Here is a 23,182-nt window from a genome sequence, read left to right as displayed (position 1 = left end):
AAGATTATGATAACGGTTACACAATATAAAGAATATAATCAATATCACTGAATAATACATGTAAAACTAGTTGAATTGGCAGTTTTATGATGTCTATCTGTACAATAAAAATGAATAAACAAGCAAACTATTCTTTGAAGGATAAGTAGACAAAACAGTCATAAGTTTAGCCATCTAGAGACTGTCTGATGAACCCCACCCCCTAAAACAACACACCTGGCATCTGCAAGCCATAGAAAAGCTACAGAAGACCCCAAAGCACTGCTGCTTTTCCAAGGTCTCTCACCTCGAGACTTAACATCTGCCACTGAAAAACATTATCTGATGTTGGTTCGAAGTTTAGGGAGCCCATGTGATAGAGCTGAATGTCCCCTGGACAGTTTTCCAGGCTGCAATCTTTATGCTTCAAGCAAACCCACCAGCTTCTCAGGAAACAGCAGTGAACTTCATCATTGTCCCGCCAGGTTTCCTGTCTCACAAGTAAGCAACCTCTTTAATCTCCTTGTTCCCTGGAAGACCCTTGGCTCATTTGTCCCCTTCTGGGTGGTCACCACTTCACTTGCCTTGGGAAGACTTCAAGCTAGGAAGGAATGACTAGCAGACAGACCTGTTAAAGTTTCATCCCATAAACGCCTGTTGTGCACTGATGCCACCTCATGGTAATTTCTTTTATTTGTTTGTTTGTTTGTTTGTTTGTTTCCTCAGCCTGGAATCCTCTGTCTCACCTCTCAAAGGGAAGGAAGGATATCGATATGGAAGTGTTACCAAACTATGGATGGAATACTGTCCAGAGGCTAAGGAAAATGAGAACCGATCAGGGTCCTTCTGGATTTTGCGACATCCAGGTCATCGGTACCTTTACAAAGCACGTTTCAATGAGCAGTGAGGAATGGCACTTTGATTGGAGCGCATGAAAAAGTGGAGAGGGAGGGAGAGAAGAAAATGAACATACTGAGAATGTGAAAGAGATAAGAAGAAAAAAAGGGATACACGAGGAGTCAGGTGGGAGCAAACACATTTGTATTCACTGTCGAGTTGTTGCTTTCATTATCAATTGCTTTGTTATTCTTGTTTTTCAGACGGAACGACATTGTTGCTGTCGCTGTTCTGAGGTGCCCTGGAGTCGGTTGGGACCCATCGTGAGGAAACACTCCAGATTCTGTGCCGGCTTCCCAGCTGTGTCTGTGCTGGAGCCGATGGTTGCAGCCACAGTGCCGTCTGTCTCCACGAGGACCGGCCTCTTTGCTGAGGACCCTCTACTTTAGCAAGCATGACGTCCTTCTCCAGGGACTGGTCTCTCTTGACCACATGTCCAAATGCATGAGCTTGGTAAGAATAAATTCATGAATTTACGAATACTAACCTTATATTCTGATATTCGAAAGAAATTCTGTCTCACAGGATGTCATACCTGGGAGAACAAATAGCCTGTATCCCCCACATTATCACCTTAATCAGGGGTTGATGTATTTATTAAATGATCATATTATTCTGTAGCTCGGGCTATTCATGCATAACAACAACAAAAACAAACAAACACAAACACCAAACACATTGCCCTAGAGTTGACTCTCCCTGATAGCAACCCTATCGGACCAAGTGGAAGGGCCCCTCTGGGTTTCCAAGACTGTGACTCTTCAGAGGAGCAGAAATCCACCTCCTCCTCCCAGGAGCGGTCGGTGGTTTAAAACAGCCTACTTTGGGGTTCCCAGCCCAATCCTAACCCCTGGGCACAAGGGGGTCTCGTATGCGACACAAATGAAATGGAGTTAAGAAGAAAATGTATAATTCGTGTTTGCTTACAACGCTTTCCCAAATATAGCAAACGTCCACTCCACTTTGAGCAAGGTCAGATGATTTCACTTTCACATTTGTAAGCTATCCTTGAGGCAGAAGGAGGGAATTAATTTACCAGCATTTCACTGCCGGCACAGCCCAAGTTTTCTCGGTCACACATTTACCATGTAGAGATCTGCTTTAATGAACGGCTAAGACAGCACTGAACACATAGCAAATGCCAATAAATCATTGCCGTTTGATAAAAAATGGTCCTTATCAGCAAGGCCCGTATTTGTATGGGGAGGAATGCTTCCAGGAGGTTCAAAGGTAGTTTGCTCTTTTTAATGAGTTAAACATTCCCACGGAGCTCCGGTTGGCATTCTCCGCTAGCGGGGACAGACATTCATCCTAGTCCAGTCTGCACTGTTTTCACGTCAAAATGTTGCCATTAGAATTAAGGAAGTGTCACCATTTCCAAAAAGGTTTAGTTATAAATAGTTGCAGATGCACCCCCAGCCTTCAACCCAAACCAGACTATTGCAGTGAGCGTAGTTGGGTGTGGGAGATTATTCACATGATGGCATCTCCATTTCAGTTGACCTGAGCCCTGGACACATTAGCAATTGCACAGAGATGACCGAGGCCCACACTCTCCTGACATGGGCCAGTGAATGCTCCGAGATCATCTAGTCTCTTTCAACAGAATTAGAAACAGTCTTCACTGGTGCTGTAAATTGCTCATTAATCAAAATGGATTTATTGAACATCCGCAATGTACAAAGCCTGAACTAAGTGCTTCAAAATAACAGGTTGCCTAGTTACCATAAAATGGGGAAAAAACTTCCCCTGCGAAGGTTAAATTTAAATGAAAAACAGACATGAAAACATTGTCTTTGAAGGTATTTCACTATCTCATAGGGACTTTTTTTGTCTTTATAGCCATTTTCTTTGAAAGGTGATAGTCGTTCACGTATCATTCATGCTTTTATGAAACTAAGTCACCGTGGTGAATATGTAAGCTCCTTTTCTAGAATCCTTAGAAGAAACAAATAAGATTCAGAACTAGCTGCACAATCACGGGGCCTAGACAGAACATTCACTGAACCAATATCAGACTTTTGTTGATTTTTACTTAATGAACAATATCATTCTTTTCTCCATGTGAAACTGTAGTTATGTAAGGCATTAGTAAAATGCTTTTTAAAAAGAGTATCCCTCATTTTCTGGTTGAATTATAAAATCATGTTGAATAAAGATTGACTAATACATTGCTTTCATATTTAAATTAAACTAGTGGAGATGATCATATTTTTATCTTGTGCCCAGAATGTGATCTTCTTTGTATTAGTGTGCTTGGGTTAATTAATAGAAGAAGAGGAATATCCACTGCTCGTCTGAGAAAAATGTACATTCTATATCTCTAGTGGCATTTCTAAATCATAATCAAGATCCTCAAATCATTTAGAGGCTGTAGTCTGTACTCTCAGACCCACACATTCTTCTTTATCCCTTCTTTTCCATGTGTGGAATTTTCATATTCAGTTTTAGAGCCTAGCCCTGGAGGCACAACGGTTAAGCACATGGTTCCTAATTGAAAGGTCGGTGGTTTGAGCCCCCAGCAAGCCTATAAGATAAAAGAACAATCGGTTCCCATTGATAAAACTCACTGCCATTGAGTTGACGACAACGCAGAACGACCCTACAGGACAGGGTTAAACTAACCCTGTGGTTTCCAAGACCGTAATCTTTATGGGAGTAGAAAACCCCATCTTTCTCCCTTCGAGCTGCTGATGGTTTGGAACAGCTGACCTTTCAGATAACAGCCCAACATATAACCACTACCCTACCAGGGCTCCTAGGAAAACTGATGGACAGTTTTACTTTATAAAATCTTTATATGTTGGAATCAACTTGATCTCACAGAATTATGACAGGACCTGGTTACCCCTGTCTGTGTCTCTGCTATTGTTTCTCTCCCAATTCCCAGAACTTTAGAATGCATTTTCTGCGTGGAGAATTCATTCTATTTTTGTCCATAAATTAAAGCCATATTATCCAACCTGGTTAACCAAATCCTCTAAACTAACCAATAGCTATAGAATGCATGCTCTAAGATTTTACTTTTAATTGCCTTTGGCAACTTCCCGCATGTCAAAATCACCAAGTGGAGAATGAATGAGCTTCACCCCTAAATGCCTCTCAGCAGTGTTCTCGCTTCTTCATTCCTTTGCTCTGGCTAGCATTCTTTCCTGCTGAGTCTGCACAGCTGATCCAATTAATCTCCCTGCTCCCAGCCTCATCTTTGTCCTGCCTATCCTCCACATGGCTTCCAGAGGGATGGTTCTAAAACAAAACCCCAATCCCATCACGTTCCTGCTTAAAGCATGTCGGTGGTTCAATATACTATCAGGAAAATTTCAAACTTCCGCGTGTCATTTATTCTTTTTTCAGTGTTCTGTCCATGCTGGCTGGCATGTGATCTGAACATACTATGCCCTTCCATGCCTCAGGGTCTCATATCGAGGGCATTCCTCTCCCCTCCGTCCATCAAGCTTATATCGGGCTTCATCTCTTCGATAAGGTGATACCCACACCCATCCCCACATCCCCTCCCAATCACCTTATGGTTTGCCTCTTTAGGTGCACTTATTAGTCTTAATTTTAAGGAGCCCTGGTGGCTCAATGGTTAAGCATTGTCAAACCAAAAGATTGGTGGTGTCAACCAAGACAGCACCTTGACAGGAAAGAGAGCTGGCAATTTACAGAAATGGTGGTTGTTGTTAGATGTGCAGCCCTGTGCACAACAGAACCAAACACTGCCGCGTCCGGCACCATCCTCACAATTGTTCTCATACTTGAGCCCATGGTTGCAGCCACTGTGCCAATCCACCTCGTTGAGGGCCTTCTTTTTTGCACTGCCCCCTAGGCTTTCCCTAACAAGATGCCCTCCTCCAGGGACGGGTCTCTCCGGACAACATGTTCAAAGAATGTAAGACTAAGTCCCACCATCCTTGCCTCGAAAGAAGACATTGGCCATACTGCTTCCAATGCAGCTTTGTTTGTCCTCAGCAGTCCATGGTGCTTTCAACCGTCCTGAAGACATGATGAGCTAGGAAACTCTATGGAGCTCTATTCTGTCCCATGAGGTCGCGAGGAGTCTAACTCAACTCACTGACATCTGACAGCCACCACCTGTCCTTTGGATGCATTTCTGATGCCTGGACATCGGCACTTATAAAAGTGACTGTATTTCTTCTGCAACATTTATCAGGATGCCCAGAACAGCATAGTGAGTGATTATTTATTGAATGAAGAAGAACGATGGGGTAGCTATCCATCAATGGAATTTGATGTCATTCTGGTGAAGTGCTTTAATAAATTACAACCTAAAAAGCCTCCTCAGACAATTCTACCATGCGTTAGCCATGACAGTCAAATAGATAGCACCTAACAACAGCAGGCTCATGCACTTCAAGAGGTGCCTTCACATTTGGAGGTCAAGTCTGTCATCAATTAAGAGCTTGTCATAAAAAGAAAACAATTAGTGACTCCAAGAAAGGTCAGTAACTGCCCTGGATCCCATAAATCTGTTGGTGAAGGCTTAAAGAAAAAGAAAAAAAGTCAGTGGGATTTGAAGGTAAGGGGACATTTTCTATGTAGCAGTTTAGCACCATTGACACTTCCAGCAAGGTGGGAAAGAGAAAATGCACCAAATGAAGTCTACCACCAAGCTAAGGAGATGCTCAGGCAGAATATTCAAAGCATAACCTGGCTTCTTCTGATTGTGTCTAATAAAATGCAAGCCTAGAGAAAACTGCCAGAGAATGATCTATTAAATACAAAGGAGACAGAAATGTTTAGATACAAAAATAAAACTGTTCCATAATGGTTGTTGGGCACATCCAGTTCTCGTCTCATGGCAAAAGTAACAGTTGCTCCCGGACGCAGTTAGCTACACACATACATAGCCTACTCCCACTGTGGCTCTCCTTCCTTGGTTGCTTCACGCAAGTATACAACCAACTGCTGTGCCTAGAGCCACTGGCAAACGTTTAAGACCTCGGGTACTTCACAATGAGTCAGGTGGAAGAACAGAAGCCTTGCTTGTTATTTGGCTCATTGATGGGGAGAACCCATGAAACCAAGACCCTCACCTCCAGACCATGGAACCACGCTCCATGAACATAAGCCACCGCAGATGCTACGTTTTTTTCTTTCTCTTGTGCTGTTGTTATAAACATATATATTATGTAACTTTCACTACTGGTTGACAGCAAACACAAATTAGTTGTGCAACACTCTCCTTAATAAATGTGATTGGTTCCCCCATCACTTTTAATCCCTCTTTTCTCCTCCCTTTATCCCTGATAACCACTAATAAAACTGGTTTCTCTTTATTTGTATTTTCTTTTTCTACCAGTGAGGTCAGACAATGTTGTCCTTTTGTGATTGGTTTATTTCACACACCATAATACCTTCAATCATGTTTGCCACGAGGCTAACAGGACTCGATGGTGCCTTGAAACTGTTAGCGACACTGTGATCAGGGATTCTATAGAAGATCCCTCGTCTAAAGGAGGGGAACGCGGAAACATCCTTTCAAATGGACATGGATCCTACACTTTGGGGAATCCTAAAAGATGGATACATCCTTGAAATTACCACCCTAACATACTCTCTAAACCTCAACGATCCCCTTGAGTCTTCTTAAAATCAAACAGTAGTTTAATCCCAGTAAAAAAAGGCCTCCCTTGGTCATTAGGTTCTTTTAAGGACTATCTGTTTGGGATCAAATCGATAACAATATAAAAACAAAGGAATCCACAGAAACCTTAGACAGTACTTAGTTTACGTTACTGGGGGAAGAACAACTTAGAAAACAAGGGTGAGCATGATTGCACACCACGAAGGATGTAATCAATGTCACTGAATTGGACGAGTAGAAACGATTGAATGAGTACATACTTTGGCATGTATATTCTCAATGACAAATAAATAACATTTAAAATGTTTGTTTACAGATGTTCAACTTGGAAAATAACTCCCCAAGCAATAAGCCCAGTGATGAAATTAGAGTGAATGTGAAAGATCTAGTTTGGTGTCTCATAGAAACTTCCAGTAAGACAAAAGGCTTTCTGAGCAAATGAAGGGCATTCTTCAGAGATCCTCTGTGTTTAACAGTATCTCTAGCAATGTTAAGGTTATAGCCCCACAGATGTCTCCAGAGGACCCAGTGCAGTGAAGAACCTTCATAGAATATAACTTTCTACCTAATTCAGTGAATTATACATTGAAATGCCAAAAGCTCTTTATGTTTTAAAACGAGATTGTATTAGCTTGGGCTGAGAGAAACAGAAAGAAGAAAATAAAGAGAGTTACATGGACCCCTAATGTTTTACAGGCAGAATGCAGGTGAGAAGTATAATCAGCTACAAATAGATGATTTTCTATGGGAAAGGGAGAATGAGTCAAAGGGTGGAAATCAGAATTCAGAGACTGAATCCAAGACCAAGAGAACACCTCCCAGGCTATCAGATGCCCTTAACAAGGAACTAAATAGTCACAGACCAGCAACTCCTCTGTGTCCTGTTTGGTTTTCTTGTACCTCTATTATTATTGTATGTTAGCTGTACAGAAACCGGATCATCGTTCTCTTTAGTTTACCATTCATCGTTGCTATCAGCAAAGGTGTCCAGGGGCCTGCATCATTTAAAGTACATTAAAGATATTTATCCACTGTACACCAGTACAGACAGGAAATGGAAACAGAGAGAATTCAGAGTGGACGATCCCTTCAGGACCAGTAGTGAGAGTGGCAATACCAAAAGGGTGGAGGGAAGGTGGGGTAGAGAGGGGGAACCAATTACATGGATCTACATATAGCCTCCTCCCTGGGGCATAGACAACAGAAAAGTGGGTGAAGGGAGATGTCAGGCAGTGTAAGATATGACAAAATAATAATTTATAAATTATCAAGGATTCAAAAGGGAGTAGGGAGCGGGGAGGGAGGGGGAAAACTGAGGAGCTGATACCAAGGGCTTACATGGAAAGCAAATGTTTTGAGAATGATGAGGGAAGTGAATGTACAAATGTGCTTGACACAATGGATGGATGGATGGATTGTGATGAGATGTACGAGCCGCCAATAAAATGATTTTTTTTTAAAAAGAGATTCATCCATATCTAAAGAATATAGATAATTCCATGCTAGACATTAAAATCAGGCTAAAATTGGCTAAATACTTAGGGGTCTTGAAAGAGGTGATTGTTGCTGTTGTAGGTGCCCTCATGCTGGCTTTGCTCCAGAGTGACCTGTATACAATAGGGTGAAGCACTGGGTTCTTTCCTTTCTTTTCTGTTTCTCTTTTCTTTTCAGCACTTTTTCTTTCTCTTTTTCATTTTAGCAAAGGTTTTTTTCTTTACTATTTTCTTTTTAAAATTTTTTTCCTTTACTATTTTCTTTTCTTTTTCCCACCTCCCTGCTTTTACTTATTGTGTCATTTCTTTCTCTTTTCTCTTACGTTGACCATGGGACAAGAAGGCAGTGGGATGACAGATATAAAACTCTGAAGGATAGAAAATTACTAACTAAAATAAGGCATCCATCAAAAAGATCCCTTAACTATAATGACAAAATCAGGATATTTGCAGATAAACAGAAATTAAAGGAACTTGTAAAACTCCTACCAACCTTACAAGAAATATTAAAGAGAGTCTATAGTCAGAGAAATCGGTCAACATGTTAGTAGAGATTCCTATTTATACAAAAAGAAAGGTAATCCAAGAGAATGTATAAATTATCAAACAACATCATTAATATCACACATAAGTAAAATTTTACTGAAGATGATTTTTTAAAGTGGTCGAAGCAGTACCTTGCTAGGAATTGCCAAAAATTCAAGAAGGATTCAGAACAGGATGTCGGATGAGGCTTTATCTTTTTGCCATATTATTCAGTTTGTATGTTAAGCAAATATTCTAACAAGGTGATCTGTATAGAAAAAACAAACAAACCCTGCAGCATCAGGATTTAAAGGCTCATTAACTACCAGTGATGTACAGGTGACCCAATCTTGCTTGCTGAAAGTAGGGAGAACTTGTGCTTATTGATGAATTTCCAAGGCTGTAGTATTGATTACACCTCAACTTAAATAAAAAAATATTCACAAGTGTGTCAATAAATGATCTCAGAATGAACAGAGAAGAGGTTGAAGCTGTCAAGGATTTAATTTTACTTTGATAAACAATGTTGATGGAAGCAGCTGAGAATCAAATGATGGACTGTAAAATACCTCTTTCAAATATTAAATTGTAAAGATGTCACGTTGACAACTAAAGGTTTGTTGTGGTTGGGTTCTGGGCAGGGGTTACATTTGTATCTACTTGGTGCTGAAAGTATTTCTTTAAACTGAATTTATTTATAAATTGTTTTCGGACTATCTGGATGGTGCTGAATTTAGATGAAAAATCTGTATGAGAGCCAACTGATGTTAATAACTTCCCAGGAGTACACCCACTCCCTCTGGGCTCTCCCCCATACTGGTCTCACAATAAACTTTTTCCTTGCAGTTCCCTTGAGGTGGAGAATATGGTGCAGGAGCACGTCTGGTGAACAGATTCTTGGATTTATGGAGGAAGGATTATTTATTAGATTCCTCAATCTGAATAAGCACATCGATTTGTTTTCTACGCCCAACCTCACAGAACCTTGAGCACCCAAGTTCAAGCAACAGGTTCAGCAAATTAAATTCCCTTGACAAATGTGCTTTCATTTAAGTTCATCAGGCTTCCTATCCAGACATTGTTTTTACTTGATGTTTTAAGGCCAATCAATTAATAAAAAGAATCATGGTCTGCCAGGAAAACATGCAAATCTTTCTTGGAAGAAGTCCAACCAGAATGATCCTTAAAAGTGAGAATGGTGAGATTTGGGCTCACAAACTTTGGACCTATGGTCAGGAGAGATCAGTCCCTAGAAAAGGCAACATGCTTGGTAGAGCGGGAGGCAGTGAACAAGAGGGGGACTTCAATGAGAAGAATTGGCAGTGGCTGCCACAATGGCTCAGACAATGACAACGGTGACGATGGTGCAGGACCAGGCAATATTTGTGCTCCGGGGCAAAGGCTCTGAGTCAGAACCAGCTTGACAGCACCTGACAACAAAAGCATTAATAAAGCATTCAGAATTTTTTTCCAACAGTTTTATTGGCAAGTAATTTACGTATCATATAACGTAATAGATTGAAATTTTAGCATGATTATGTTTCTACAATTATTTCTCTGTCTTTTGGTGGTTTGAAAAATATGTTTCTCCTCTCATTTTAAGCTAGAATTCGTGTTTGATTTTTGCAGGATGTTTGGTCTGTGTCTTGTTAACGAGGTCCAAGATTTGTTTCCTCCCTGTACCTTAAGTATTCACAGCAGTGACTGGCGTATGTAGGAACTTCAATAGAGTTTGGATTCTCAGTGAATAAATATTGTTTTCTTCCACTCTTTCATTCCTGCCTAGTTCAGTTCTTATCTCCTCTACTCCAGACATACATTTGGCCCCTGTGCCCTAGTAAAGGCTCTTCTCCTTTTCCATACAGATTCCATCAAGTGTCCTACTTTAACTGGATTTTCCTCCTGAATACACTATTTCCCTCATTATCTCTTCTGTGGATTTTTTTTCATTCTTATCAAATACCAAAGGTTCAGATTTGCATTCTCTTCGTTATCCATGACTGATTCTGGCTCCCTCGGCATTATTTGCCTTTCCCCAATATTGTCTGTCCATCTGAAGTTTGTATTATTGTGGTAATTTATTGTGCCAGTCTGGCTAATAAACACCAGTAGGATTAATTGAAGGGTGGAGAGATAAATGGCTCGGTGAGCCTCGCCTTGCTTGTCTCTCGCTCTTTAATCATCGGACCAGCATGCGGCTGCCTTGCTTATTCTGTGCCTCAATTTAAAGGGTACACTACCTGTGGGACGCCTAGCCTGTGGACTGTCACTGTAAGTTAAGGTCCCTTTAAGCCCACACAATTCGAATGTTCATCTCTGGAGCTGGGGACTGACAGTTGGTGACCTGCCTTGCTGTTTGCTGACTGGGTATATATAGCCCAGCTCTCTCTACAGAAGAGGAACTGGCAGCTCTCAAGAGTTAAAGTAAAGGACTGCTAGTGTCTCACTGCTTTATAATTTAACTGTTAATTTCTTGTATTATCTATCTATCTGTATATAATTTAATGGTTCATTTCTTGTATTATATATCTATCTTTATAAATATATATATATAATTACTAGCAATGTGGTTTTGTCTCTCTAGAGAACTCTAATACAATTATAATTTTTAACATTACTTTTCTGATGTAGTTTCTGTCCCATGGAGACTCCAGCATACTTTCATATGTCTCGATGATTTCTGTGTTTGGCTCTCACTATTCTCACCACCTCGCACCCTAAGACGACGTAGAAGAACACAATTGGAGGTACTTGAGTCAAAGTCCTAGATAGATCTTTCATTATAATGGGAAGTTAAGGTTTCAGTTCTTCAATTTTCTCTTTAGCAAAATGTGAAGAAGAATAAAACAACAAGGAATTATAATAATTATGTGAAGTAAATGTTTTCACAATTGGTATGTTCTTGTTTCCTCCAAAAAGTCTTCCTTCTGAGGTTTATGATTCACATAACAACCTACCTTTAATGCTACTAAAATGCATGTTTGGGGATTTAAATGGTCCTGCAGCAAAGCACCACAGAAAGTGGATTGATGCAGCTTAGATTATTAAAAAATACAATTAAATATCTTTATGGAATTCTCTGGTTTCAGCCAGTGTCCATCTCATATCAACAATGACTTCCTTGTTCCATGTCACTTTTTGACTATGGTCTGAACATTTGGTAGCTCCTTATCAATGTATGGCTGCATCCATTGTAGGGAGATCATCAGCAAAATTTATTAGTATATGATATTCATTATATTGTTCTATTATTTTTGCATAGTGTTGGGTCACCTTTGGAATGGGTACAAATATGGATATCTTCCAGTCAGTCGGCCGAGCAGCCATCTCCCAAATCTCTTGGGATAGATAAGTGAGGGCTTCTAGGCTCCATCGGCTTATGAAACATTTCAGTTTTCATTCTATCAATACCTGGAGTCTCGTTTTTGGTTAATGTTTTCATTGCAGCTTGAACTACTTCCTTCAGTGCCACTGGTTCTTACCCATATGCTACTTCTTAAAAATGGTTGAATTTCAACTCGCTATTTTTGGTACAGGGATTCTGTATTCTTTCCATCTTTGATGTTTCCTGCATCTTTCATCCGTGGAATCTTCCAATAGTTCAACTAGAGGCTTGTGTTTTTCTTCAGTTCCTTCCGTTTAAGATAGATTGAGCATATTCCTCCTTTTTGGGTTTTTAACTCTGGGCCTTTGCACATTTCATCATCAGAATTGACTTTGTCTTCTTGAGTTATCTTTTGAAGGTTTCTGTTGATCTCCTCTACCTCATCATGTCTTTCATTTGCTTTAGCTACTCTATGATTTAGAACAAATTTCAGAGTCTTCTGACATCCATTTTGATTGTTTTCAGTTAGGATTTTTTTTAATGAACTTTTGCTTTCTTCATGTATGCTGTTCTTGATGTCCTCCCACAGCTAATCAGGATGTGTGTTATTGGTGTTAAATGCATCAAATCTGTTCACCAGATATCCTTGACATTCAGATGAGATATAATCAAGGTTGTATTTTGGCTCTCCTAGACTTTTAAAATTTTTCTTCAGCTTTGATCTGAACTTACAATTGATTTTGTTCCACAGAGGAATCCTGGGCTGGCTTTAGTTGTTGATATTGAGCTTTTCCGTCATCTCTTGCAGTCATATTTATCGCAAAGGCAAAGAGTGACTGGATCATACCAAACTACGGATATCCTTGAGAAGAATGGATATTCCAAAGCACTACATTGGGCTCAGGCAGAACCCGTGCAGGATCAAGAGAGAGTTGTATGACCAGAGGGAGGGAACACTGTATGGTTTAAAATCAGGAAAGGTGTGTGTCGGGGTTGTATTCTCTCACCATACCTATTCAATATGAATATGGAGCAAATAATCAAAGAAGCTGAAATATGTGAAAAAGAATGTGGCATCAGGTTTGGAGGAAGGCTTATTAACCTGTGATATGCTAATGACACACCCTTGCTTTCTGGGAATGAGGAGGATTTGAAGCATATGCTGATGAAGACCAAGGATCACAGCCTTTAATATGGATTATGGCTCAAAGAAAAGAAAACCAAAAGCTTCACAAGTGGATCATCATGATCAATGGAGAAAAGATTGGAGTTGTGAAGGATTTCGTTCCTGCTGGAATTCCAATCAATGCTCATGGAAGCAGCAATTAAGAGATGAGATGACACATTGCATTAGGTAAATACACTGCCCAAGACCACTGTAAAATGTTCAAAAGCAAAGATGCTGCTTTGGGGATTAAGGTGCACCTGACCTAAGCCATGGTTTATTTTTTTCCACGCCTCATACGCCTGTGAAATTTGGACAATGAATGATAAAAATCAAAGAAGAATGGATGCATTTGAATTATAGTGCTGGTTAAGAATACTGAAAACACCATAAACTGGTAAAAGAACAAACATCTGTCTTAGAAGTCGTGCAGCCAGAATGCTCCTTAGAAGCAAGGATATTGAGACTTCATCTCACGTACTTTGGACATGTTGTCAGGAGAGACCAGCCCTTGGAGAAGGATGTTATTTTTGGTAAAGTGGAGGGGCATCAAAAGAGAGGAAGGACCTGGACAAGAAGGATTGACGCAGTGGCTGCAACAATGGTCTCAGACATAAGGACAATTGTGAGGAAGGCACAGGACCAGGCAGCGTTTGGTCCTAGTGTACGGAGGGGAGCTATGAGTCGGACCCAACCAAATGGTGCCTAAAAACAACACACCAGCATAGGTTACATTATTTTTAATAAATCATTTTATTGGTGCTCATACAACTCTTATCACAATGCATACATACATCAGTTGAGTAAAGCATCCTTATACATTCGTGGCCCTCGTCATTCTCAAAACATTTTAACAGTTTATCGTATGTTTCCCTGTTGACTGATTCTTAATTTGGTCTAGGTTTTATTTGTTGTTTTCCTTTGGGGTTGAAGTTTTAATGTGTTTTATTTTGTTATTGTTGTTGAAGCGGAGGAATTATGTGATTTTCTTTATGTGAACCCCAAGATAGATAAATCCGTAGAGAAAATAACTGGAATAATAGTTTTTGGCAGAGGAGGTAGGGGGATAATAGGGAGCTAATAACAGTGAGTGCAAAATGGAAGAACATGTTCCAAAATTGACTGTGTTGATAATTATATCACTCTTTTTAAATATATTCAAATCACTGAATTGTATAGTATGTGAATTAAATATCAATAAAACTGTAAAAAAGTAAAATAAAAAAATGTTTGTTCCTATCTATAAAATTCCTCAGTGTCTTATTTATAATGGCCTTTCTGCATTTTATTTTAAGCTTTCTCAAAGTACAGCTCTTCTATTCAGCCAACACACTTTTATCTTACCAGTAAATTAGACTCATTGGAGAAGACGTACTTCAGAATTCTATCTTTGTTGCGGCGCTCTCCTTTCTTCTTCTTTCTGATGAAACACTGAGTTTTCTTAAGTTAACTCAGACTTCAGTTATTCCTACGCTGTTTTCTCTGCTCATTGATTCTCGATATTATCTTACTCTGCACCACAAAATTTCCCCCACCCTCTAAACCTGACCCAGCTTACTTATCATAAAATAAACCATCTGTTTCTTTTGTACCTGCTTTCTTATGTCTTCTCCCCTCTTCTTGAAAAGATCATCTGTATTCTGCATCCAATTTCCTGCTTTCTCATGTTCCATCATCTCATTGTTAGCTCCCACAAAACTCATTTAACCAAAGCTATTCTGAGACCGGCTTCTCCAAAGTAAGCCGTAATTGGACTGCCAGACCCCCAAACAAGAGCTCTCCTTGGAATTTGGCTGACTGTGTCACAGCATCAGCTGACCTCTCGTTTAAACCTTCCTCCCTTGTTACCTCTCCTGTGGCAGCCTGCTCTTCTCGAGAGCTAGCAGTGAAATAATCAGAAGCAAATTTGATGGCACTTCAAAAACCACGTTCAATCACAGGTACTGTCGTTTGTTGATCAAATAAGACGTTGTTGAATTACTTATTTGCAAAATAGGGTGCACAATTTCCTTGCCTAGCTCATTACTTAGTAGTGCAAATAAAGAATGCCTTTTGAAAATGCCACAAAACAAAAATTATACAAATTACTTTAAGTCTACTTCATTTATTATTAGCAGGGATGGAGAGACTTAGTCTCACATGCTTCAAACATATGATCAGGAGAGACCAGCCCCTAGAAAACAAGATCATGGTTGGTAAAGAAGTGGGGCAGAAAGAAACAGGAAGAACCTCACTAGATGGATTGGCTCAGCAGTTGATACAATGACCTCTAGCGCAAGGACACTCGTGAGGATGCTGTTTTGTTCTGTTGGGCACAGAGGTGCGGGTCAGAACAGACTCCATGACCCCTAACAACAACAACCTAATTACTTGGACACAGGATGTAGAAATGCACATAAATGATTCTTGCTAGTAAATCTCCTGTGAAATCTTGAAGGACCCAGATATTTGTGTGTATCCTAGTTTTATTCACAAGGCTTCAAAGTGCCTTCCCGAAGGCAGTACCATGCAATGAGGTTCTTGGCTGGAAGTTAAAATTAAATTTCCTCTAAATTATCTGGACTCACTTCAAACAGAAAAAAAATATTATTATGACTACATTGGGGCATTTTCATTTTGACAATGCAGGGAGAACACTGAAATATTAATGACACATCTTCAGATATACAAGCATGTAATTGGAATTGGCCAATTACATATATATATAAAATCTTACCAGTTCTTGAAGAAGGTGCCCTTGCAATTTCTAAGGAGCAAGGTTTCTTCGTAACTGCCATGTCTGTGAGATCGCATAGGAAGTTCTCAGTTTCAAAAGGAAATGTCTCCAGAGAAGCAGAGGGCACAATTTCCATAGTGTAACTCCTCTTCTTTGGATATGACTCCTGAAGAAAAAGAAAAAAAGGAAGGGGGAACCCCAGCTTTGTAATAAAGAGCTTTTTTTATTTTTAAATCCTGGACAAAATCATCAGGCATATCTCTTCCTTCGAGGAAGAAGAGATACATCAGATGACATTTATTCCATGGCTCTAGTTTTTATTGACTATATCATGAGGGACTTCTGGAAGAAAGAGCAAATGAGTTCTGAAGGAAGTACCTCCAGAAGACTCTTCATAAGGGAGGCTGGTGAGAAGCCATCTCACTTTGGACATTTCATCAGGAGAAGGACACCAATCTACTTCATACAGGAGAGGGTCAGCACAGAAGGGACATTCTCAATGAGCTGGATTAACACAGCAGCTGCAACTATGCGCTCAAACACAGGCTAAGATGACGAACATGGCACAGGCCAGGCAATACTCGGTTCTGTTATACATAAGGTCATTAAGAGTTGGAACCAAGTCGATAACAACTAACAGCATCTCTTCACCCCAAAATAACTATGAGCTGATGATTCCTCTGTCTGAATAAGTTCTGTAACCCTGTAATCTCAATATTATTAGCAATCTTTTTTGATGGATACTTACAACTGGGGCCCCTTTTATTGATTGCTCAAGCAATAACATCCTTCCCTCGGCATGATCTCTCTCTCTTAACATCTGTTTCTAGTTGTAGAATAAACTGTTATGTAATCAACAGGAATTCCCCACACTCCACTCCTTTGCCTTCTTCCTAGAACAGGCCACGTGAAGTCACATTGCAAGTTATATATGAGAAAATGTGTTGGGAGACTTCTGGGGAAATAAATTTCACCAGAAGAGAAGCCTACAGGGAGGTATTTTCAGATCTCTGACCATCCACAGGTTTCTCTTTCTGGATGCACTTTGATATTTGGACTGACGCAGACATCTTTTGAGCATAGCACAATAGGCCTAAAATAAAGGACGAAGCAATCTGAGAATGACATTAGTAGGATTAGAGAGCTATAGCCTTGATGAAATTATCGAGCTGAGAGACTAAGCCTAGGACCACTTTCTTCAGGCTTCATAATACATTTCTTATAGTTAGCCAGTACTAATTGGTTTTCCTGTCACATAGACTCAAAAGTACTCCCACATAATACTTGTTTGTGTGTGCTGCTAACTAATATGCTAAGCTTCTCTTGTCAGATTAGGATAAAACATGAGCTCAATTGTATATTATTTATTCTTCAATATATTATGAAACTTGGAGTTCATTTTACACAATTTGCACCTTGAACACAGGTACAAATTGGTCAGTAAATATTTAGTGGGTGGCTTATGCATACCTAGGGCTTTTGCAGGGACTCTGGGAGTTCCTTAAAAAGGAATGATGGACACCTTGTTCTCCGTAGATTTTCAGTCCAATAGGGAAGAAAGATTAAATGAGTAATGACTTTCACAGTCATGTTTTAAAATTTTTTGAAGTTTGTTACCCTTATAAATACCCTTCACTGCAAAGAGAAATAAGGGAAAAAATACTATATTTTAAAAATATCTTCCAAGGGATACCCAAAGTTTGGTAAAGGTTTAGTAAAAGCTCAGTACATTGGTAATGATATATACTTACCCAGTCTATTGCTCTTGAAACTTATAGAGACCTAAAGAACTGAGTAGAATTGCCCTGGAGAGTTACCAAGGCTCCACTATTTATGAAAGAAGACTGTCACACTTTTCTCCCATAGAATAGCTGTGCCTTTGAACCCTTGACCTGTCAATGAGTAGTTGAGTGCTTAACCATTGTGCCACCAGGACCCCTTATTATATTTGCAGTATAGTAGAAAAAGTATTCAAGGTCAGTGTAATTGCTTTCAGACCATATCAGACCCTCACATCAAAGAGTCAATTATGTTCACTCTACTCTCCTGAAAGCAGGAAATTGGGAGTAATTTATTTTTAACAACAAAGGGTGACAAAGTAGAAAGCGTCCTAAGAAAAGCAATCAGGACGGTGTATGATTTAAGAACCATGTCACAGAGGAAATGATGAAAGGATCGCGGTGTTCTATCCTGGGGAAGGCTTACAGTCGTGTAATAGTTTTCTCAATGTATCTGAAAGGCTGCATGTCAAAAGCTCTCTCTCAAAGACGGCTGCGCGGGAGCATGGAGAGAACAGTAGTGGTTGATTTATTTTAAAGCTCTTAAGGGCAGAACAAAGATCAATATTTATTTATAAGTCAAAGAGAGGAATGTGAGGTCAATACAAAGATAACATTCTAACAATGAATAACATCACCTATTTCTTAAAATAAAAATATACTGATAAAATAATTAGCTAACCAGTAGCACGATAAAGTAACATGAGGAATTCTTCATTAACAAAATCCTCTGGAGGAAAACAACGATTTCCCGATGAAATTAGGCATGAAACACTTTGCATAGAGAAGACACCAGTGAGCTCCATGAAAGCTGGATTTTGTCTGGTCACCACTCTGTTCTTCCCAGAATCCAATGCATGGTCTGACATATAAAAACCCCAAAACTCAACCCACTACCATTCAGTCAATTTCCACTCAAATAGACCCTATAGGGGTTTCTGAAGTTGGAAATCTTTAGGAGAGCAGACAACTTCATTCTCTTGCCAGAGTCATTGGTGGGTTTGAACCACTGACCTTGCAGTTAGTTAGCAGTCCAACATTTCCCCATCAGCGTCACCAGGGCCCTGAGATAGAGTAAGGCCCAATAAATAGCTATTGATCTATTAATAATGTGTAATATCCTTTCAAAGAAACCTAACTACCGGGTAAGATAATAATGTGCCCTTCGTATGCAAATTAATTTAAGTTTGGTTGTTATTATTTACTCCTTTGTATATCAGAAGTGAAAAAATATATATACACACACACACCCTCAAATTACAATAAGATTGTAAAGTGGCTATGAAAAGAGGAGTCTACAGATTGTCTTATGAAAAAATTAAATTAATTAGAAGAACTTATTTGTTATGGGTTTGGTTAAATTGGGATTTTTCTGTGTTTGTAAAAAAATATGAGGATTTTCAAGGCCTTTAGAACCTCGTTGAGATTTAACAACACAACAGGTTAGTCTGCTTCCCCAATACCTCTTAAAAAGTAGGCAAATATGTGTATTACAAAAAAAATAGAAATTAAGAAAAAGGTAAAGAATCACATGAAATTCAAGTGTGCTGAGACACTAATGCTAACAATTTTGTGCATATCCTATCAGACTTTCCTTCTGCAATTATGTGTGGGCAGGGGGAACCTGCCCACAACAAAGGAAAGAATAAAAATGTTTTAATAATACTAAAGTGTACCCAATTTTGTTTCCTTAAGTGAATGACATTTTTTTTTAACAAGACTACATAGCTATTTAACCATTGTGCCACCAAGGTTCGGGAATATTGGCAAAAACCAAACCAATTGCCATCAAGTTGATTCTGATTCCCAGTTACTCTGTAAATCTTTATAGGAACAGAAAGCCTCATCATTCTCCTGTGGAGTGGCTGGTGTGCTTGAACTGCCACACTTGTAGGTAGCAACCCTGTGCTTATCCAAACCCAGCCCCTCATGGCATATGTGGTCTGGTACAAACAAACAATGGGGTATACTGTTTTAAAATGCCAAAGGCAAAGAGCAGAACATTAGGTAAGATCAAGGCCCTGGTCATACTTTGAGGCAGCTGGCCACCTTGCTTGTTTCAATCTGGTATAAGCTTACTGCTAAAAGGAGTTCCAGGGATGTGCTGGTGTCGTGATTAAAGTACCTGGCTGCTCATGGGAAAGTCGGCAGATGCAACCCACCAGCACAAAGTGGGAGAAAGTGCAGGCTTTGGAAACCCAATGGAATAATTCTACTCTTTCCTAGAGGGTGGCAGCTGTACGTCCAGAGTTACTAGACAGCATTGGACTTGGAATTGGTTTGGGTAAGATGCTTGGGCAATGTAGGTAGACTATTTGGGGACTATGCTTGGTAATCATCCAGACTTAATTCTAACACTGATATACAAAATGATCTGTACGATCTGTCTACATCCCCTGTCTTCTCTGGAAGGACACCCCTCAGATGAGGTGTTAGGGCCCAGTCCTCCTTCAGTGATAACATTTCCCAAGACCTTACTCACAAAAAGGTCACCTTCACGGGAGCCAGGTGTTAAAGCTTCAATAGAATTTTTTAGGGACACAATTCCCCAAATATGTGAACATACTAAGTGCTTCCTTTAAGCAATTATACATAATTTCCTTTCAGTTTTTGATTACTTTCAAATATAAGAGGGATACACAGTAGATGAGAATAATCAATACTATGGAAATCAAGAGTGAATGCTGATCAGGGATATTTTGGGGGGGATGCCTAATAAGCCTTTAAAGCCAAATTTGCACCCTGAAAGTTAAAACAGATAACCCCACTACTTCAAACCTAGAGGTCAAACTGTGATGATGAATTTTTGCTTTCCAGAGAATTCCTGGTTGCACATCATGGGGTTACCTCAGATCCCTCCCCACATTCCCTATTTTCTTCCTATGGCCCTACTTTCACACGCCAGCTTTTCTTTTCATCAGAAAGACTCACTGAACCCAGGACTAAGTACTGTTGTTACTCTGGGCAGAGGGAAGGACAGGGAATGGGATGACAGTGCTCTTTGTTATCGCAAGACCACTGAAACCCCAGAAATTGCCCTCTTAAAAAAACAGGATATGAAATATAGGGAAACATATCTGGATGTTCAGCTTAAGAGATAAAACACTATTAGTTAATAAATGGCTGTTTCACCGGATGCCTGTGATTTGGTGGAATATCAAATCAGGTGCACAAAGACTTGGCGCTAGAAAGCTAAAACGGAAGAACATGGCTCAGAATTTCTCTAGCTGCTCTACCAGCGGGGATCGACGACGTAATGTCTCACCGAAAGTTCTCGGCGCCCCGGCACGGGTCTCTGGGCTTCCTGCCTCCGAAGCGCAGCAGCCGGCACCGCGGGATGGTGAAGAGCTTCCCCAAGGATGACGCCGCCAAGCCCGTCCACCTGACGGCCTTCCTGGGCTACAAGGCCGGCATGACCCACATTGTGCGCGAGGTCGACAGGCCAGGCTCCAAGGTGAACAAGAAGGAAGTGGTGGAGGCCGTGACCATCGTGGAGACCCGTCCCATGGTGGTGGTGGGCATCGTGGGCTATGTGGAGACACCTCGCGGCCTCCGGACCTTCAAGACGGTCTTTGTGGAACACATCAGTGACGACGAGTGCAAGCGGCGGTTCTACAAGAACTGGCACAAGTCGAAGAAGAAGGCTTTCACCAAGTACTACAAGAAGTGGCAGGATGACGAGGGTCAGAAGCAGCTCGAGAAAGACTTTAGCAGCATGAAGAAGTCCTGCCCGGTCATGCGCGCCATCGCCCACACCCAGACGCGCCTGCTCCCCCTGAGCCAGGAGAAGGCGCACCTGACGGAGATGCAGGTGAACGGGGGCTCTGTGGCTGAGAAGCTGGACTGGGCCCGAGAGAAGCTGGAGCAGCAGGTGCCAGTGAACCAGGTGTTCGGGCAGGACGAAATGATCGACGTCATCGGGGTGACCAAGGGCAAAGGCTACAAAGGGGTCACCAGTCGTTGGCACACCAAGAAGCTGCCCCGAAAGACTCACCAAGGGTTGCGCAAGGTGGCTTGTATCGGGGCCTGGCATCCCGCCCGTGTGGCCTTCTCGGTGGCCCGCGCTGGGCAGAAAGGCTACCACCACCGCACGGAGATCAACAAGAAGATCTACAAGATCGGCCAGGGCTACCTCATCCAGGACGGCAAGCTTATCAAGAACAACGCCTCCACCGACTACGACCTCTCTGACAAGAGCATCAACCCCCTGGGTGGCTTTGTCCACTATGGGGAAGTGACCAATGACTTTGTCATGCTGAAGGCCTGCGTGGTGGGTGGGCACCAAGAAGCCAGTGCTCACTCTGCGCAAGTCCCTGCTGGTGCAGACCAAGCGCCGTGCCCTGGAGAAGATCAACCTCAAGTTCATCGACACCACCTCCAAGTTTGGCCATGGCCGTTTCCAGACCGTGGAAGAGAAAAAAGCTTTCATGGGACCACTCAAGAAAGACCGGATTGCCAAAGAGGAAGGCGCATAACAGATGGTACAGCTGGTGGGATCAGAATAAAGACTTCTTTTCCAGTAAAAAAAAAAAAAAAGAATTTCTCTTGCTAGCTGAAAGAACCGAAGAGAAACTTCAAGCCATGAGTTTCCATACTGAATTACTCTGTGGGCAAAATTTTGAATGGATAGGAGGATCTCAAAAAAATATAGGGAATACACAGCCACTGTACCAAAAAGAATTGATTGATTATCAGCCATTTGAAGAGATAGCAGATCATGAAGAACTAATGACATTGAAGGAAGCTGTTCAAGCTGCAGTGAATAAAACCCACAAGCTTCCGGGAATTGACAAACGTAAATGTTTCTACAAATGGATCCAGCACGGGAGGTGCTCCCATATCTATGTCAAGGTATTTTGGAAGGAGCTAGCTGGCCATTGATGCCTAGGTGGCCATATCTGTACCCACTCCAGAGAAAGACGGTCTAATCAAATTCAGGAATGATCTCATATGTCATTAATACCACAAGAAAATAAAATCATGCTGGAGATGATTATAACACAGCTGTAGCAGCACACTGGCATGGAGCTGGCAGGAATTCAAGCCATATTCAGAAGAAGATATGATATGAGAGATATCATTGCTGATTTCAGAAAAGCCTTAGCTGAAAGCAGAGAATATCAAAAAGATGCTTGTTTTCCATTGACTAGACAAAGATATTCAATTATGTGGATCAAAGCAAGAAGAACGGGAATTCCAGTACACTTAAGTGTGTTCATGAGGAACCTTTAAATAGACCAAGAGGCAGTTGTTTGAACAGAACAAAGAGATACTGCATGATTTAAACATGATTATAATCAGGAAAGGCGTTCATTAGTTTATCACTTCCTCATACTTATTCTATCTACAGCTGAGCAAATAATCTGAGAGGCTGGACTACATGAAAAAGAACACTTCAACAGCATTGGAGAGAGACTCATTAACAATCTGTGACATGCAGATGACACAACCTGGCTTGCTGAAGGGAAGAGGACTTGAAGGACTTACTGATGAAAGCCAAAGACTACAGCCTTCAGTATGGGTCACACGGCAACATAATGAAAGCAAAGATCCTCACAACTGGACCAATAAATAGCATTATTAAAAATGGAGAAAAAGATTGAGGTTGTCAGGATTGCCTCTGCTTGGACCCACAATCAACATCCATGGAAGCAGTAGTCAGGAAGTCAGACTGTAGATTTCAATGTGCTTCACAA

General features: G+C 40.7%; 1 protein-coding gene and 1 pseudogene across 5 annotated transcripts in view; one reads left to right on the top strand and one right to left on the bottom strand.

Moving 5' to 3' along the window:
* The window catches only part of ANKS1B (ankyrin repeat and sterile alpha motif domain containing 1B), a 1,331,756-nt gene that overhangs the window by 848,402 nt on the left and 460,172 nt on the right, over positions 1-23,182 (bottom strand). For all 5 annotated transcript variants that reach the window (XM_075551114.1, XM_075551115.1, XM_075551116.1 and 2 more), the window contains exon 10: positions 15,709-15,874. In XM_075551114.1, the coding sequence (XP_075407229.1) occupies positions 15,709-15,874 (166 nt within the window). The remainder of the gene's footprint in view (positions 1-15,708; positions 15,875-23,182) is intronic.
* LOC142449859 (large ribosomal subunit protein uL3 pseudogene) lies at positions 20,743-22,025 on the top strand (annotated as a pseudogene).

The sequence above is a fragment of the Tenrec ecaudatus genome, chromosome 6 (assembly GCF_050624435.1).
Source record: "Tenrec ecaudatus isolate mTenEca1 chromosome 6, mTenEca1.hap1, whole genome shotgun sequence".
Lineage (NCBI taxonomy): Eukaryota > Metazoa > Chordata > Mammalia > Afrosoricida > Tenrecidae > Tenrec > Tenrec ecaudatus.
The sequence above is the reverse complement of the archived record's forward strand: the minus strand, read 5'-3'. Positions and strand labels throughout refer to the sequence as shown.